At 52.9% G+C, this 18,987-nt stretch overlaps 1 protein-coding gene across 2 annotated transcripts; it reads right to left on the bottom strand.

Moving 5' to 3' along the window:
• Positions 1–3,378: 3,378 nt before the first annotated feature.
• On the bottom strand, positions 3,379–18,612 carry SOX10 (SRY-box transcription factor 10). 2 transcript variants are annotated; one of them, XM_074226905.1, is made up of 4 exons: positions 18,465–18,612; positions 17,203–17,676; positions 8,853–9,118; positions 3,379–5,266 (listed from the first exon to the last, which is right to left on the bottom strand). In XM_074226905.1, the coding sequence occupies exons 2-4, from the start codon at positions 17,613–17,615 to the stop codon at positions 4,554–4,556; spliced, it is 1,392 nt and encodes a 463-aa protein (XP_074083006.1). In that variant the 5' UTR covers positions 17,616–17,676; positions 18,465–18,612; the 3' UTR covers positions 3,379–4,553. The 2 variants fall into 2 exon arrangements, with proteins under 2 accessions (XP_074083006.1, XP_074083005.1); XM_074226904.1 differs by having other exon boundaries at positions 17,203–17,681.
• Between the last annotated feature and the right edge of the window lie 375 nt (positions 18,613–18,987).

An 18,987-nucleotide genomic window follows, 5' to 3' on the forward strand; every position in this document is an offset into this window, starting at 1 on the left:
AGGAGAAAGACAAAGCCTCCCTTGGTTCGAGTCCCGGCTGGGCAAATTGGGAACTTCTCTGAGCCTGGAGAGAGCAATGCTTGGAGTACTTCTCTCACAGGGTTCTTATGAGCAGAGGTTCTTGGAACCATGAAGTGTTGTGCCAGTGTGAGCCATTAGTGCTCTGAGGAGCAGCTGGGAGGGTTGTCCCAAAGAGGCAACCCAGACAAGAGGAGTGGGATTCTGATGGATTGGCTTTGGCTCTGGTTCCACTGGAAAGCAGAGATTACCTGCTTATCAAAAGTATTTTCTTGGTTTTGATGCAGCAGACACTTTTCAACCTGCACCTAAACCAATCTATTTGTAAAGTAAATTTTAGGAGAAGTTTTCCCAGCTGTTAAAAGCAAAGAAGGAGGGGCAGCTAATGGCACTGTGACCCTGAAGTCCCAAGGATCAGAGTTCACATTTGAACTCAGACAGTAGCTGTGTGATCTTGGGCAAGTCCCTTCACCCTATTACCTTTAGAAAGAAAAAAGGAAAGAAAATCGAGGAAGGATGTGTCCTTTCATGTGGAGGTCAAAACGAACACTGGCTATTGAATTCATAATTTTCTTGTCTTTCAATGTTGGCATCATTGTCAAATGGTTCAGAAGCCAACATGATTTTTATCAGTGGCAAGGACATGAAAGAAGGGATCTGACCACTTGTTTTGCCACTATTCCCTAAGGGCCAAGAGATGGGTCTGTCTGACTTGCAGCTGAAGCCCTCCCTCCGTGGTGTATCCCCTTTTTTCTGTTTGTGCATAAGGCTTTGTACTTAGTCTCTTACTAAATGCTTCATTCATTCATTTGTTCATTTCTGTCCTTATATAAGCTGTTTGTAAAAAAATGTCCCAATCTTCCTTTTGCATCAGTTCATGCAAATCTTTCAGCCTGGCTCAGAGTACCATCGCCACAGAGGCTGGAACTCCTCAGTCATCGTTCCTTGTGGCAAACATTCCATTTACACTCATAGACTCAAACCCCCTCCCTGATCTTTAGAGACGTTTTATTTTTCTTATCACAAATAATGCTGCTGGGAGCATTTTTATGCCCGTGGGTCTTGCCGTCAACAACCTTACTAATTTAGTCCCTGGTCTTGTATAATTCCAAATTGTTTTCCAGAGCAGTTGCATCAAATTCCCACATACTTAGTGATGACCCAAGACTAGAGGGGCAAGGAGGGAAGAGGGAATAGCTGACAGATTAAATTACAGCCTCAGGATCCCAAAAGACTTTGACTGTCATTTAATAAATGACTGTCGACTTGCCTTGGAAAGCTCTCTTTGCCTTTGCTCAATGACAATTTAATTGAAATAAATATCAAGTCTTAGAGTTAGGTCCAAAAAGTCAGCAACATGAGTAGATGAAGGGGATTGATTATATGATCCAGAACTGGTTTTGTGTGAAAAATGAGACTTGGGGGTTTTAGTTGACAGCAGGTTTGATCATAGTAATAATGATATTAACTCTCTCATTGATCTCATTCTTTATTCTTTTCCCTGGTGTCCACCTCACAGCAAACCCGTGAACTGGGTAGTATGGACAGTTCTAGATCAGGAAAATAAACCCTAGAGAAGAGACTTGGGGATCATATGAAGCTTTTCCTGATCCCCCCCCCATGCCTCATCTTCTAGAGGCTCCAAATGACCTCATATTCACTTTGTAAATATTTATTTTTACTTTCATGTGATATCATTGTTTGCCCCAGTAGAATGCAAGCTTGTTGAGGGCAGGGGTTGTTAAGTTGGTCCCACAGCTAGTGGGATAGCTGGGATTTGAACCCAGATTTTCTCAAGCCCAAATCCATTACTCTGTCCACCACACTGGACTGCCCTTGTTTCACTGGCTTTGGACTTATCTTACCTCTGCCCTGACTGACCAGTCCACCCCAAGACAAGACCCTTTTGTCCTGAGGGATTCTCTCCTGTGTTTTCCCATAAATTCTCCCAACAAGCCAGAGACCTTCCTTTGGTTCTTTTGATGTATTGTGTTCACCAGAGCTAAACCTGGGCTTTCTCCCTCCTTCCATGAGTGACCGACTTGGGAAGCTTAGCCTGAAGAACTTGGGGACCATGGTCATTGCCTTTAGTCAGGTTAATTCTGCTTAGCCCCAAAGAGCAGAACCAGAAGCGACAGAGGAAGGAACTTAGATACAGATTTCCATATGATAGGAAGAGGAGCTTAGCAATCGGAGCCATCCCACTATGGAGCAGGCTGCTTTTTAGGTAGTGAGCTCCTCATCACTGGAGGCATTCAACTTAAGATGTGGACGGGGGTGGGCTTTAGTCAAAGGAATTCCTGCAATGGTGGGAGTTTGGACCAAATGAGATAAAGCATCCACTTCGTTTAGACACTGTGCTCCAACTGCGTCTGTGCCTGTGAAATGCCAGATTCCACCCTAAATCAAAGTTATAGAGAGGCCATGCCTCCCAGGAGAGAGACTAGACATGGTTCGGGAAGACCTGAGTTTGAATTCCACTTCAGACCCTCTAACCATGTGGACCCTGACAGGTCCCTTAATTTCCCTCAGGCTCATTTTCCTCTTCTGTGGGTTAAGGGGGACAGGAGGATTCAGTGACTTTGCGGATCCCTTGGAGCACTTAAGTTTCTGTTCCTGGGGATCTAGGAGTCAGTCATTTATGAATCGGGATGTTTGTCCTTCAATCTTGGGTTTCCCATTCCCCTCTTAATAGCACTGACCATGGTTCAGTAATCACAGCTTCCATTTCCTCCAGGACCCGAGGATGTCATTTATCTGGGCCAGGTGGTTTGCAGGCAGCAGGGGCAGCCGGGTGCTGGGTTTCCAAGGACCAGTCGAACAAACTCTTTATCCTGGAGCTGTGTGAATAGACTCAGAGACTTCCGGACCCTTTGAACCTCAGGCCCCTCACCTCCCAGGCCTCCATGGGGCATTCCTGCCTCCAGGCCTGAGGAGCCCCTCCCCTGCCAAGCTACCCCTCTGTCCTCTCCCTGGGTGTGGAAGTTGGAGCATAGGGTCTTCCCAACTTGATTATGTAAAGGGCAGGGATGGGAGAAGGGCATCGGTGGTACATGTAAAATGGAGATGTGAAATGTCCCCTAAAAAGAGTTGCATCTGACCTCACTCATAGCTGGGGGGGCAATGTGCCTGTGTATACCCGGGGGTGAGGGTGTACATGCATCCAGCTATACCCGCAGGAGGTTGGCTCTGCTGTCACTTCCCAACCTCCAACCCAGCTAGGTGATAGACACCCCCCCCCCCCCCCCCCGCCCCGGCCCCTTCCCTGCGGCTCCCAGAAGACTCCTAAACTTCTTTCCAGCTCTGCCATTCTGGGAGTCCAAGCTCTAAGTTCTGCCTTTTGTCCCACCCTATTCCCAACAGACAGACCAAGGCCAGGCCCAGGAGGCCAGTAACTGAAACCTTTAATTTTATTATTCTGGATTGCTTAATGCAGAGTTAATAGGGATTGGGCAGGGGACTGGGCAAGGGACTACTGAGATAAATAGGGGGAAAGGGAGCAATAATGCGTTACATGTGGCCGGTGGGCCTGAGGAGTTGGGAAGAGGGGGACAGACACAAGCTACATAGTTTATTCAAACACCATGGGTTGGGGTTGGGGCTGGGGGCTGGGTGGATAGGGTCAATGGCACAAGGGAGGAGAACGTACATATCGATATTTTGGTGTCTCAGGGAGGTCCTGGCTGCCAGGCCAAAGGGGCCTTTGCCTTCCCCGGGGCCTGGGAGCCAAACTCTGAAAGTAGGTTGGCCTGACCTCTCCCATCTGGGATTCTAGGGAACTGGGACGTGGTCAGGGAAGTGGGAACTATTGTGGGGAAAGACATGGGGATATAGGATGGGCACTTGGTTGGGTAGGCATGGCAGGAGGGGCAGGAGTCAGCAATCCCTCCCATTAGATGTTTCTAAATCCTTTCCCCACCTCCCTGGCAGCTCCCCTCCCCATCACTGCCTGGGGTGAACCCCCCCCCCCCCAGTTCATTTAGCAAAGAAAATAGCAGAACAGGAGTCTCTGATCCTTGCTTAGGCTGGCAGTGAAGGTCATGGAACCAAGCCTGTCCCAAGAGGTCCCTCTCTACTGCCCTCCTCTATGTAGAATCAGTTAGTGGTTGGGGGAGGCACCATGAACCTCCCCTCCATCCGCTTGCACACTTGGCTGACCCTCAGGGATCTCTACCTCCCCCACAGTGAGGTCGGGTCCTGAATCTTGGGCCGGTGTCCCAGGGCTTTGTGGGATCCAAGATAGGCTTCCTCCTTCCCCGATGGAGAAAAGCAAAGTCTGTGGGCTCCGAGGAAGGAAAAAGGGCTACCTTGAAGGAGCTGGGCTGCAGTGCCCACCCTCTCCCCAGAACAGTACCCCCCGAGGTCCTGGGTGGGTGAGGCCCCGCCTAGACCAGGACAGGCGAGTGGGGGCTGCTCTCGAGGTAAGAGGGAAGGAGACTCGACAGTCCTTGCCCTCCTCAGCCCCCTCCAGTTTTGTGGCTGACCGCAGAGAGGGGAGAAGGCTGGGGAGGGGGTGCGGCCTCCGGAGGGCCCCTCTAGGGTCTGGAGAGCGTCGTATACACAGGCTGCTCCCAGTGTGTGGGGCTGTGGGACTGAGGCCCCGAGGGACTGGGGTCAGAGATGGCGGTGTAGAGCGGCCGCTGAGAGGGCCCCATGTAGGAAAAGGCTGAGTAGAGGCCAGAGGCCTGACCTGAGTGGCCGTAGTAGGGTCCAGAGGGCTGGTGGTCGGAGTAGTCGAACTGGGGGCGAGAGATGGAAGGGAAGGCAGAGCCGTAGTGCGGCAGGCTGAGGGAGGTGTAAGCGATCTGGGAGGTGGACGGCTGGTCTGCATAGTGGGGAGGGCCTGGGGGGCCCGAGGCCTCCGTCTTCACCTGGGCCTTGGCATCCACACCGGCCGGCGAGGTGGCGGGCAGGGTCACACCAGGGGGCTTGGAGATCCAGGCCGAGTGTCCACTGGCCACTGCCAGGGCGCTGCCCAGCCCATAACCGGCCGTGGCATAGCCCCCCACGTGCCCGGGATGGCCAGCGTGTCCATTGGGGGGCAGATATTGGTCAAACTCGGCCACATCGAAGGTCTCCATGTTGGACATCACCTCGTGGCTGATCTCACCAATGTCCATGGTTCCGAAGTCAATGTGGGGCTTCCCGCTCTCCCCCAGCGAGCGCCCATCCCTCTTGGAGTCTGCCTTGCCCGACTGTAGTTCTGTCTTTGGGGTGGTTGGAGGGGTGGGGGGCCCATGGCTCTGGCCTGGGGTTTGGGGATAGGGGAGAGGAGAGAAAATAGCATTTGTGGGTTAGGAGCCTGTTGGCTCTTGTCCTCTGTTCGACATCCCCAGCCTTCACCCACCAGGCCCCCAAGCTCCTCTTCTCCCTCCACATATGCGGTGGGTCAACCAAACTGGCCCAGGCCCCCATCTCCTCCCTCCATGCCATTGCCCTGGCTGTCCCCGCCATGCCTGGAATGCTCTCCTTCCTCACCTGAATTCAAAGGATCTTTCTCTTTCTCCAAGACAAAGCTCCTTGACCTGAACTCTTGCCCCAAGATGCTAGAACCTTCTCTAAAGTCACCTTGAATTTATCAGGCCTAGATTTTGGATGTAAGGATACGATAGGCATGTCATCTTCCTTGGCTAGAGCCTAAGAGGGAAGGGATGATTTTTGTTTCTGTCTTAGCATCCCTAGCACCCAACATAGCCTTTTACACAGCAGGTGATTAATAAATGCTATTGAATGACAGACTGAGGGACCAGCAATAGAAAACATGTGTTTGTCACTCTTCTGGAGCTTCACTTTCCTCATCAGCCCTTGAACAAGTGAGCTCACAGGCCGCTGAGGCCCCGTGCCATCCTTCCTCTTGCCAGCCTCGCTGCACCATCCTGTGGAGTGACCTCCTGACTGACCTCCCTGCCTCCCATCCAGCCTTCCAGTTCTGGGGTGACCCTCCTTGACTCAAAAACCTCTCCTGGTTCCTCGAGGCCTCTGGTACTAACTATAATGCTGCCGCTCTTCTCAGCCTGGCTCCCACCAGCCTTATCTCCTATTCCCTCCCTTTGGGAGGTCAAAAGCATACAGTAAGCACTTAATGATTGCTGGCCCTTTGGTGGACTACTCTCCACCCTTCTGTTCATCCCAGACTTCTCTTGTTTTTGTGTCTTTGCTCAAACCATCCTCCAAGCAAGCAATTGATAAGCATTTATTTAGCACCTACTGTGGATACACAGAAATAAGTTCAACAATCCCTGCCCGCAAGGAGCTCACACCTAATGGGAGAAGACAGCTAGTGGGCCCTTCCTCACTCTCCTCCTCTACTTCCGATCCCAGCACAGGAATTTTTATCTTTGTAGTCCCAGGCCCTGGGTACAGGAGGTATTTAATAAATGCTCATTTGGACAGAGCTACCACTACTGATAGGCAGGACCTTTTCCTGAGTAACCATTCAGAGACTTCTGAGGTCATGGAGTCCAATTCTCTCATGTTACAGACCGAACAATGAATGTTTATTGAGCACCCGCTGTATGCAGGGCCCTCAGGGAAACAAGCATGGTCCCTGAAACCAAGGAATTGCTGCTTATAGTTCAGTGAGGAAACCGAGGCCAGAGGTAAAGCGGGAGGCCCAGGGTCTGCCATAAGCAAGATTAGAATTCCAGAGGTGTGGACTAGCCTGTAAAATGAGAGGCCCTCTGAGGTCCTTCCAGCTCTGGGCCTCAGTTTCCTGAGAGAGTGGGACTCAATGACCTCGGAGGTCTTTGTGTGATCAGCACCCTAGCAGGAGTCAGTTTGAGCTTCAAGCTGAGTGCTAAATGTTCAGAGTGAGCATTTACACATCAGCCATCCACCAAAGCCATAAATCTGGATGCACTTTACTATTTTGCACATGGCCTGGACTTAAGAAAGTGATGGAGAAAATGTTATCTTTCAGACTAAACTTGGATGTGTGAGCTGATTGTTAAACATTTACCCACACCTCACAGATCTCATGGCTCAGGTAGGAGTTCCCTTGAAGCCCCTGGAACTTTCCTGGCTAAAAACCCAATCAGTCAACACACCCACTGACTTGTCTGACTGTCCGTGACTTCCTTGACCAGAAAGTGTGACCCTCCTGGAGTGCCATGTCTGAGTCTTTCCTATGCTCTGGTCCCACTGGACCTCCAATTATAGATTCCTCTCTTTCCCTGCCCTACTCCACATTTGTTTGTTTGAATCCCCATTAGGAAGCAGAGAGTCCTGTATACAATTGGGGATCAATAAATAATCATTGACTTCTGCCCATTGATTTTTTTTTATTTTTGCAAGGCAATTGGGTTAAGTGACTTGCCCAAGGTCATACAGCTAGGTAGTTATGAAATGTCTGAGGTCAGATTTGAACTCAGGTCCTCCTGACTCCAGAGCCGGTGCTCTATCCACTGTGCCACCCAGCTGCCCCTGCCCATTGATTCTTCAAGTCCTTCTAACATTCACAGTCCTTGAGCTTGGACTCATTTTATCTCCTCTGAGATGTTCTTCTCTTCTACAGACCCTCCCTCCACTGGGGTGGGTCTCCTCCTGCCAGGCTGTTTCCCAGCTCACAAGTTTCCTTTTTTGTGTCCCTGGAGCCACATCCTTCCCCTCCTTGGAGCCCCAGGTAGGAGCGTCCACCCGTCTGCCCATGGCTGGCCCCAGTGAATCACCAGCTGCACAGTTCCTCCTGTCTCCAGGGCGGGGGGCCAACACTCTTCTATCTCTGCTTCTCCTTGCTCTCTCTGGGTCTGATTCTCAGTCTCGCCCTCAGCACTAGCTGGGAGTGAGGAACACTGGCCGAGCGGGCCTAACGCCATGTCTCTTCTTCTCTAACCTAGGTTGGCTTTTATCACCCTCACCTTGTTCAGGGTCTTGGGGATGTCTTTAGCTCAACACTAAAGCATCCAGGGGTTCCCCAGCTTGTCAGGGGGGGTGGGCCACCCTTTTAAGGAAGGGTGCAGGATCTAAGGAAAGGAGAATTGGTTTGGAGCATGTCTCTGCTCAGTATTGGTGTGACCTTGCCAACAATCACTTTGTTCATCTGTAAAATGGGTTGGGAGTAGGTAGTCCCCAAGCAAGGACCCATCTAACTCCCTTCCCCACTGCTTGAGTAGCTCATCAGAGACAGAAATGGGAACAGATGAATCACGAGTGGATTTTTAGAGCCGGGGGCACCCTGTATCTCCTTTATTGGAATGGGTACTCCCCTAAGGGCTGACTGGGAGCACCCTGAGAAGCTGGCTCCCTTCATGTGGGCATCTGCCTCAACCTTCTGGGAGACGACTGAGCTTCCCATTGTCTTGGATCCCCTTAGAACCATCTCGAGGGGGGTTGTTCCCCTCCCACACACACACTCCACCCTTCCAGATGAGTTGTCTAAGAGAGGAGAAGCTGTGGACTGGGCTAGGGGCAGCACCCACCAGACGGGGCTTGTATCTCCCTCATTGACCTAGGCTCCCCAGGACAGGGACTGTGTCCTCATCTTCATCTCATATCTGCCCAAGGGTGATGTTTTCTCCATCAAATCTGGGGTTCATAAAGTTCAGAGATGCTGTCCTATCAGACGGGCTGTCATGGATCCCGGATCTTCCCTCCACCCCCACCGATCCCTCCTTCCCCAGAAGCTCCCTGAGGAGCCAGGTATCCCCAAGCAAGCTGAGGAACCCAAGACCTCACTTCTTCCTCTCCTCGACCTGAAGGGCAAGATCAATCAGATCTTGCCCTTGTGGCTCCTGCACCCCCAATCCCTTCCCTGGGGTTCACTGTCATTCTCGCCCCTTCCCCCAGCCTGTGCCCCCCGCCCCCAGTTCATCACCTGCCCTCCCATCTGCACTCACCTGAGGAGTGCTCTGGGTTCCCATCAGACATGGGGGAGCCCTCGCCAGGGTGCCTGTGATCCAGGTGGGCATTCTTGTAGTGGGCCTGGATGGCGGCGGCCCCTCCGGGCTCTCCATCACCAGGAGCCTCCCCCTCCCCGGAGGTGGCCTTCCCGTTCTTCCTGCGTCGAGGTTGGTATTTATAGTCGGGATGGTCCTTCTTGTGCTGCATCCGCAACCGTTCAGCCTCCTCGATAAAGGGTCTCTTGTCACTCTCATTCAGCAGCCTGGGTGCCCCGGAGGGAGAGAGGAGGGAGAGGAGGAAGAGGAGAGAAAGAGGGGGCAGGAGGAAGAGGAGAGAAAGGGGGGACAGGAGGAAGAGGAGAGAAAGAAGGCAGGAGGAAGAGGAGAGGAGAGCAAAGGAGGAAGAGGAGAGAAAGGGGGCAGGAGGAAGAGGAGAGGAAAGGGGTGGAAGAACAGGGGGTGAGTTGTCCAATCTTGCAGGTTCTGCCTCAAAGGGTTGTGGGAATAAAAAGAAATCTAATGGGTGCCTGACAGTAGCACAAGCCATTGGAAACCAGAAGCCCTGGGTTCAAATCCTTCACGGGGCACCTGCCCCCATATGATCTTGGGCAAGTTTCTTAACCTCTTTTCCTCAGTTTCCTCATCTTCAAAGTGAGAAGGTCGACCTCTATGGTCCCTCAATCTAAAATCCTATATCAATGCTTTGCAAACTTTGGAGTGCTCTAGAGATGCCAGTTCTTGGTATTATCATATTATCATTGCCCCTACTGAGGGTCCGGCCCTCAGTCCTACACCTTGGAATCTGAGGGAATCAGACTCTTGGAGATCACCCCCCACACACACACACAGGGCTTCTCTCTCTAGAGCCTCTGGGGTCATCCAGCATGCATTTGAGGGCTTTGGGGGATGAGCATCACTAGTGACCACTGAGGCAGCCCATTTCCCTTCTAGCCGTTTCATTGTTGGGAAATCTGTCTTCACGGAAGGGAAATCTGTCTCTGTATCTTGTCTGTATTTTGGTATGACTCCTAATCTCCCCGTCGAATCCCTTCAGATCCTTGAAGTCATGGCCCCCAAGTCTTTTCTTGTCTTCTTTCTCCCCCACCCCCATCCCAGGCTGGAATGCTAGGAGGGGTGGGACTTGGCAGGATGTGGGATGAGGTGGCCAGAAACCTCCCAGCAGAGACTGAGAAGACCTGGCTGGGGGCCTTGGTGGGGAGGGCGTTAGGGTCCGGACCCCCGGTCATCTTCCCAGCTTCCAGAGCCTGGACCCATACAGCTCTAAGGAACCCTTCCTGCCTTGGCTTCTTTTCCTTGGAAAGGCAGACCCAAGATGCCCATGGGGACTAGGGCAGGGATCCTCTGGTCACTGCCATTCTCTAAGACAGTTTCATCCTCTGTGAAAGGATGGATCAGTGAGTCCTGAGATGCCTTCCAGCTTGAGACCCTGTGATTCTCAGGGGTCCCTCTCCTCAGCCTCTCTGTTGCCCTCAAATCTAGATTTCCTCTCAGAAAACTCCCATCCCATCTTGGACCCAGGAAGCAGAAATCTCTCTCTCTCTCTCTCTCTCTCTCTCTCTCTCTCTCTCTCTCTCTCTCTCTCTCTGTCTCTTTCTCTTTCTGTCTCTCTGTCTCTCTGTCTCTCTGTCTCTCTCTCTGTCTCTCTCTCTCTCTCTGTCTCTCTCTCTCTCTGTCTCTCTCTCTCTCTCTCTGTCTCTCTCCCACCCCCCAGGGACAGGCCAGGGCTTCCTAAGAACCCTTCGCACCTAGAGACCCCCAAACTCTTTTAACCCATCTCAGCTTTCAGGAGGGAAATCCACCCAAGGGCAAGGCTGCTTGCCCCAGATTTGTCCGGGTTTGGACAGAACTGGTCTTGTTTCTTGGATTCACTGAGCTCCATCCCAAGTGAGACATTCTCTGGCTCCGGTAAAGTGGGAGCCAGACATTGGACCTAGGTTCAAATCCTACCTCTGCTACTTCATGGACCTCAGAAAGTCATTTGCCTCCTTGAGCCTTGGCTTTCCCATTTGTGAAAGGAGGGCCTGACTGGATGATGTCCAGGGTCCTTTCCAGTTCTAGCTCTCTTCCTGTTATGGGGAGGGGAGTGGACTGTCCAAACCATCCAGGGGATCCGGCCCTGGAGTGTCCCGGACCCCCCTCCCCGCCCTGCCGGTATGTCAGCCACTGTCCCACACCGCTCACATCCAACTGAGGGGAGAGGAGGGCAGAGACAGAGGGAGCCGGGGGACTCCTTTCCTTCCCAAGGGAGGGATCTCTTGGGGAAGGGACCCTTCCCTAAGTCATTGGGCAGAGGCTGGGGGCCCCCAAGGAGCAAAGAAACAAACCAGTGGAGAAAATACTAAGCTCTCCTGGAAGGGGCCCACCAGGCAGCCAGGCCTCCCCCTCCCCCCTGGCTGGGTGTGAGGGAGTGGTCATGCCAGGCATCCCTGCCTGGCCAGCATTCCTAGGAGACTTTCATTCCTGAGCCTTAAACCTCTGAGCTGCCAGGAGCCACTCCTCCCCACCCCTGCCCGGCAGGCTGGAGGCAGGAGGGAGTGCCCGGAGGCCTGGGCCGTCAGCTCCAGCCTGCTCGTCTGCTACCTGTTTGACCTTGGACAAGTCGTTCTCCTCTATATGAGGGGGGAAGTGGGCTACAATATCTCTAAGGTCAGCCACTCTCCATCCCTGCTATCTGCTGCCCATCAAAGCCTGGGACTTGCCTTCTCTTCTGACCTGACATCCATGAGCTAAGGACCACCAGGATATAGGGAATGTGTATACAAAGCCTAGGTACCCTGGGGGAAGAGATGGAGCAATGGCATGGAGTCAGGAAGACCTGAGTTCAAATCCTTCCTCAGAAACCCTCTAATTCTGTGATCCTTGACATTTTGAGCCTCAACTTCCCCATCTGTAAAATGGGAGTGATAGAATTGTCAAGAGTAAAAAGGAGATAACGACTTTGTAAACCCCTAAAGTTCTGGATGCATCAACTATTATCAGTGTGACATTCGGATCCCTACTAGAATGGAAGTCTAAAATAATGCTACTATTGCTACCACCACCGCTACCACTACTACTACTACTACTACTACTACTACTACTACTACTACTACTACTACTAATAATAATAATAATAGCACTAACGTTTCTATGGAACTTCAAAGCTTACATATCTTAGCTCATTTGATTCTCACAACAACCCTGCAAAGTAGGGGCTATTACTTTCCACATTTTATAGATGAGGGTAAGGGACCTGCCCAGAGTCATCCAGCTAGTCTATGTCTGAATCAGGATTTGAACTCTGGTCTTCCTGACTCTAAATCCAGTGTTGTAACTCTATACCACCTGGCTGTAGAATTTGGGGGTGTTTATTATAGGAAAATCACAGTCCCAGCATTAAGCATGGTTAGGAGAGCCCCCTCTCACCAGAGACCTAAAGTCTGAGATTTCTTGGGCAGGGTTAGGTGGAAATAGATGGGGACATGAGTCTCCCAGATTGGGGGGGGTGTCCAACTTTGAGGAATGTAATGGGAGGAAAGGATGTCAGCTGGGGGGGGGTAGTTGGAGCATTGCCCTCCCTCCTCCCATACATCCAATCCCAACTCTGACTCCAATTTAACACTAACCTTAAAGCACAACCCCAAATCTCCTCCTTTCCCTGCCTAAACCCCAATGCCCAGCCTAAATCTGTCTGCTTGGTTGGCACCTAGTGGTTTCAGAAGGATCATGGAGTCATACAGCTGGAAGGGACTTTATAGATATATAGTCTGACTGTCCTCTCTTGAGGGCCAGAGAGCAAATGACTTGTCCACGTTCACACAGGACAAGTGGCCGAGCTGGGTTTTGAATTTCAGGAATGCTTGCCAAGTCCAGGCTTCTGGGACTGAACCAGTCTGCCTTGGATTCTCTTGCCCCCATTCTCTTGAACCCTGCCCTTGAGCAGAACAGTAGAAAAAAGGGACCCAAGTTTGGAATCAGGGACCTGGGTTTGTATCTCTGCTCCATCTCCTAGTTCCTTTAGGACCCTGGGCAAATCACTTAAGGAGCCTCATTCTGGGAAAGGAAGAAATTGGGCTAAAGGCCTTCCAGCTCTAGGTTCTCCCAGTTTGAGGTCCTCCTGGCTCTGGATTCTCTCAGCACTAGGTCCTAAAAATCCTCTTGACTCTAGATCCTCCCAGTTCTAGGTCCTCTCTCCCAATGGGTGCCAGCCCTGACTGCTAAGCAGCTAAGATCTCAGAAAATTTGGGGTTAAGAAGCAGAGGTACATCTGAGATCTCCTAGTGGGGTGGTGGGCTGGGAGTAGGGGAGGGAGGTGTCTTCTTTCATGGAAGCTCCCCCAGCCCCACTCCCCTAACAGCTGTCCCCCACTCCTGATGATCCCATCTCATCCTTCCGGGCAAAGGGAACGTTCTAGACAAGGGGATTGGGGTTATCGGGGAGGTTGGAGTCTCTTTCCTACCATTCTCCCCTCACTCCCAAAAAGCTCCCTGAAAGAAGTCTCTGCAGGAGATGTTCCAAGAGTCTCAGTGCTGTCCATCCCCTGGGGTCCTGAGCTAGCAAACCTCTTGGAAGACTCCCTGAGGTGGGGGGCTCCCAGGTGCTCTGGGAGGAACTGGCCAGCTTAGCCTTCCGACCTCCCCCTGAAGACACAGAGCTTTGGTGGGTTGGCCGTGTGTGTCCCCTACTCCCAACCTGATGCCCCAAACACCAAAAAGATTCGCTTCCCTGGGTGTCTGCCCAGTGAAGCCTGCCTGGCAGCCCCCCAGGCCCTGCCTGGGCTAGCAGCCACACCTAGTGCTCTCTCCTTCCTCATTCCCTACCCTTGCTTACCCCAGCCCATCTTCCGAGGCTGGTTAGCAATTGCAGTGTAAGAGACTGAGGCGGGGGAAGGCGTCTTGTGGCCCAATTGGGCCATCCAGGGTGGGGGAATCTGGTGGAGGAACGGCGGGGATGTTGGGACTTGGAATTTGGGGGGGTGGGCAAATCCTCCCCCAGGAAGGGCTGATTTCACAGGCCTGTGAGGGCTCCCCCAGCTGCCAGCGCCCTCCTTCCCCGACCCCAGCATCTATTATAGACTCCTAGCTATCCACAGAGTGGATTCCTTCCATACAGTATATGTTTTTTGAGGTCATTGTACCCCTTGGGTTTAGGACAACGGTTGACTCACAGCAGGCGCTTAGTAGATGTTTTGGGCATATCCTTTAGCATACAGTAGGTGCTCAATAAATGCTTGAAACTTGATAGAATAAGCCCCAGCGGTTTAGAAAGTATTTTCCTTCCAACCATCTGGTGAAGTAGGTAGTAGGTGATGCAAATAGATTATAGAATCCCCGCAACCATCCAGTCCTCATTTCACAGAGGAGGAAAATGCCCTACCCAAAGTCACACAGGTAGCAAGAAGCTGAGGTAGGATTTGACCCCAAGCCCTCTGACCCTCACACTGCCTGGTTAAGATGAAGAAAGAAACTGAGGTGAGATGTTAGTGAAGTGATGGGCTCAGGGTGTCACAGCTGGTGGGGTTCTTGTTTGCTCTGATTTCTGATTTCCTACCACACTTCCTCTGTCTCCCATTCTTCCTCGCCCTCCCCCATCTCAGCTCTCCACTCTCCCCGAAGCTAGTCTGCCATTCTCTCTTTCTCCTTGTCTCATACCCTTCCCTATTCTGGCACCCAACTTTCCTGACCAGCTACTTGGGATCCACCTACACCCAGATTTACATCAGACTCGGAAGCGGGGCCAAGGATCCCTGTCTCTCCAACTAGACTCTGCTATTCATCCCCAGCTTATCCCAAGGAAACTTGGGGCCACTAGGCTTGGCCCAGCATCTCTGAGGGGTCTTTGGATTCCCCTTCTTGTCCTGTATCCTCCAAGCCTTGGGGTTGCAATGGAGGGAAGCTCTCAGATCTGGGTGACTAGGGACAGGGCTCTCAAAAAACCGCCGCATAGAATGGGACCAAGAGACCAAGCCCTTCCAACTCATAACATTTTGGGACTGGCACCCCTGGACCCGGTCATTGGGCCAATTCAGAGGATCTGGTGCTGTGTGTGTGTGTGATGAACGACAGGGACAAGCTAGGGGCAAGAGTAGGGCAGGCTACACTGCGGGGGGGAGCTAGAGTAGGCGATGCTCTTATACTTGAGACCCTCAAAACCCCCCTTCCCTTCCACCTTTGCCAATCTGGGGGGCCTGTGTTTAAAAGCAGAGAGATCTGGTAGCTGGGGCGGGGGGCGAAGTTTGTTCTTATATCCATTCTATTTGGAATTCTAGAACACAGGGTGTTCAAAATTGGTCACAACATTAGAACACAGAATCCCAGAACTTAAAGGACCCTAGAATACGGAATATCTGAGTCTAGAACAGAGAACGTCAGAGCCAGGTCAGCACCTTGATGTTTACAAATGAGGAAACTGTGGTCCAGAGGGGAGGGGAGCTGCCCATGTCCTCAGCATGATGGGTCTGGGAACTGGGACCCCAATTTTCAACTCCAGTGTCCTTGCTCAGCCTTCTATCACTCTCTGAAAGTAAGGCGCATAGTTTCGAGACTGGAATGGAGGGAATAGAGGTGGGGAATTGTGGGACAGGGCATGGTGCCAGCAGGGACCCGCCCAGGTCCCCTGATCTGAAGACCTGCCCTTTTCTAGATACAGATTGGGGGATGGGGCAGATATTGTTTCCTTCTGGGCTGGAGTCCCCTGTTTGGGGAAAGGTGTCTAGAGGCTTGGTGGGATGAGGAGACATATGACCATCCTGGGCAGTGCTGCCCCTGGCCCAGACTTTGGGTAGGGGGGAGCCTGCCAGGAGGAGGAGGGTATTGGTAATCCCTGGGTAGAGTCTCAAGAGGGAAGATGGCGCCAGGAGGGAGGACAACCTGAGAGCGTCCTGGGGGCAGACTGGCTAGCCGGATGGTGGGAGGTCTTGGGGAGAGAGAGGTCAAGAGAGTAAAGCATTGGATGAGGGGATGCCCCATTGATACTGGAGGAACAGGGGCTCTTCCTCTTGGGGCTACTTTTTGGTTTAGTTCTTAAAAGAAAGAGACTGAGGAATACTAGAGAACAGAAGCAGAGATGGGACATGCCGGGAGATAAGGAAGATGGACTTGGGAAGCCTGTGCCAACTGGTGCCATGAGGGACCTGGAACTGGCCATTCTGAGGCCAGGCCTGGGGAAAGCAAAACATGGGGACCAGCGGTATGCAAGGATAGGTCTGACATTTCTCCTTACTGATTTCACTTTCTTTTCCCTGTTTTCTCCTCTCTTAACGCCTTGGTAGCCTGGGATTGGCTTTGGCTCTGAGGACTCAGATGGGAGAAAAGTTCACTCTTCTTCATCCTTCCTTCCCCTCTTCTCCAGGAAACACACACACACACACACACACACACACACACACACACACACACACACACACACACACACACACACACACACACACACACACACACACACACACACGGTTTTCAAATCATAGTCTGTCAGAACCAGTAGAGTTCTTAGAGTTCTCTAGTCCAGCCCTCCCCACAATTTGCAAATGAGGAAACTGAGACCCCAAAAGATTGGCGTTAAACCTCTTGTCCGATGTCCCACAGCTAGTAAATGGCAGAACTGGGCTTTGGGCCCAATTGTCCCCAGGGTTCTTGTTTTTTTCCTAGCTCTGTCTGGGCCCACGGCCCTCTTCTATTCTCAAGGCTGGGAAGTATGGAAGACGTGTCGGTTATGAGGACTCAGTTTCCTCATCTGTACAATGGTGGACTAGATGGATGGGTGGATGGACTGGATGGTTGCTTTCTAAAGGCCCTTCCAAGTTGCGGTCCTGGGATCCTGTATTCTTGTGTATCCACCCATGGTCCCTAACCCAACCCAACGCAAGCTCCTTGTCCCCTCCCTCCCCCCAACAGATACCAACCACCAGAGGGCGCTAGTGGCTCCATGGACTCTTCCCTTGAAGGGAGAAACTACTAAAGAGTCTTGGGTTCAAATATTCTGGGGTACATGTGAGAACGAGGCAAAGAAGGACCCCTTATCTTCTAGCCGTCCTGGGAGGGAGACAACTACATGGCCTAGCAGAGTATTGGATTGAGAGTCAGAGAGTCAGAGGACCAGAGTTCAAATTTGGGTCCTACCACCTTGTACCAATGTGACCTTGGACAAGTCCTTTCCTTTCTTTGGGCCTCAGTTTCCTCACCATTGGAAAAATGATTCCCAAAGTTCCTCCCTTCCAGCTCTAGAGCCCAGGACCCGAGTCAAGAATGGGTGATGGGTTGCCCCCACGTCCCCTGCCTGGCATCCCTTCCAGAGGATGGAGCCCCTGTTTTCCCTAGGTCTGCTTGCCCCCCACCCCCAAGGCACTCACCTCCACAGCTTCCCTAGGGTCTTGCTGAGCTCCGCATTGTGAAGGTGCGGGTACTGGTCGGCCAGCTTCCTCCGGGCAGCCTGTGCCCACACCATGAAGGCGTTCATGGGCCGCTTCACGTGAGGCTTGCTTTTGCTGCTGCCATTGACTCGGACGGGCATGGGCACCAGGGTCCAGTCATAGCCACTGAGCACCTGGCTGACGGCCTCTCGGATACACACGGGAAACTTGTCATCGTCCACCTCGGGGTCCTGCTGCTCCTTCTTTACCTTGCCCAGCTCTCCGGGCCCAGGGCTGGCGTGGAGGGCTGAGCCATCCGGCCCCATGGAGGGGCCTCCGGGGGACAGGCACCCAGGATCTTCGGAGCCCACGGGGCTCAGTTCAACCTCCGAAAGGTCCTGCTCCTCACTCATTATGGCTCCTTCCTCTTCGCCCTCCTCCTCTGGGCCCCTCTGCCAGGGATCCCTTTTGCCTCTGCTCTAGAAGGGGGAGAGAGAGAGATGGAGCCGAAGTGCGTCCCAATCTCCTGCTCCTGGGGAGCACCCACAGGTCCTCCCTTCCCCCAGCCCTGGCTCTCAGCCCAATTGGGTGGCAGAGGGGAGAGAGAGACAAGGCTGGAGCCGCAGGCCAGCCCCCCAGGTCCCCACCTTGGCAGAGAGTGAACACCAGCCCCAGCGGCCCAGGGGATCTGACTCCAACCCTGCAAGTCCCTCCCAGACAGGGAAAGACCTCCTCCCCCTTCCCCTCCCCCCCAACCCTGTCCCAACCGTTTCTTGGTGTGGGTGGATTTGAGGATTTTTTTTGTTTCTCTCTGCTTTCAGGTGGTGGGTTTGTGGAGAGAAAGAGAGAAAAACGGACTCCCTCAAGAACATAATCTCTCTTTGGGAATTTCCCAATTTCTCACCTTTCCCCCTGCCTTTCACTGGTGCCCCATCTGGGAAGAGGGGACCAGAGATGAGGGGAGGCAGGAGAGGGATTGAGGCTTCCATCAGCCTCCCCTTATCCCCCCCACCCCAAGGTTCAGAGACAAGAGCAGGGGCACCAGGCAGGTGGCAAAGAGAGGGAAAGGGCCAAACGCATGTAGCCTTCCGCTCACCCTGGTGCCCATCTGGGTGAAGAAGAATGGCCATGGGGGTGCCACAGAAGGGATGGTGGGGGCTCCCTTCAGCCTCTACCAGACTCCCTTTGCTGTCCACTAGCAGAAGAGAGAGTGGGGTGTGGGGGGGCCGGGAGAGGGGCAGAGGAGCAGGGAGGGAGCTCACCTCAGCTGGAGTCCCAAGGTGGGGCGGTGATGGCAGGGGGCTGGAGAGGCTGGGATCCCTTGGGTTCAGCTGGGGGGCCCAGGGGGCCTCAGGCTGCTGCCATAGCGCAGAGACACCAGCTCGCTGTGCTCACCACCACTCGGCTGGACGGCTCTGTCTGACTGTACGGCTGCTGAGGCTGGGGAGGAGGGAGGGGGAGGGAGGGAAGGAAGGGCAGAAGGTGGAGTCATTTGCTCTTTTGCTCTCCCCGACCCGTTGGGATCCTGCAGGTCTCCCCCAACTCCCCCCACTGCCTCAGACCGCCCTGCCTTCCTGGGGCCTCTTCTCCTTGTACATTCTGGGGAGACCACAGTTTGGGGGGCCAAGGCTGCAGAAGACATTCCACTGGGAAGGGTGACCCTGGAGCTTTGGGGATTGACAAGGGCCCTGTTGCCCTGCTCCCCCCTCCCCCAGTCCTCTTCTGAAAGTGAAGGCCCCTTGGGGCATGGGAATCATGGGGTGGAGGAGAAGGCAATTTCTTCCT

Source organism: Macrotis lagotis, chromosome 2, assembly GCF_037893015.1.
Source record: "Macrotis lagotis isolate mMagLag1 chromosome 2, bilby.v1.9.chrom.fasta, whole genome shotgun sequence".
Taxonomy (NCBI): Eukaryota; Metazoa; Chordata; class Mammalia; order Peramelemorphia; family Peramelidae; genus Macrotis; species Macrotis lagotis.

Coding starts and splice junctions, on each gene's coding strand:
- SOX10 (XM_074226905.1), bottom strand. CDS start 17,615: ATGAGTGAGGAGCAGGACCTTTCGGAGGTTGAACTGAGCCCCGTGGGC. Junction 9,119..17,202: donor ACCCTAGGGAAGCTGTGGAG/GTGAGTGCCTTG, acceptor CGGGGCACCCAG/GCTGCTGAATGAGAGTGACA. Junction 5,267..8,852: donor GAACCCAGAGCACTCCTCAG/GTGAGTGCAGAT, acceptor CCCAAACCCCAG/GCCAGAGCCATGGGCCCCCC.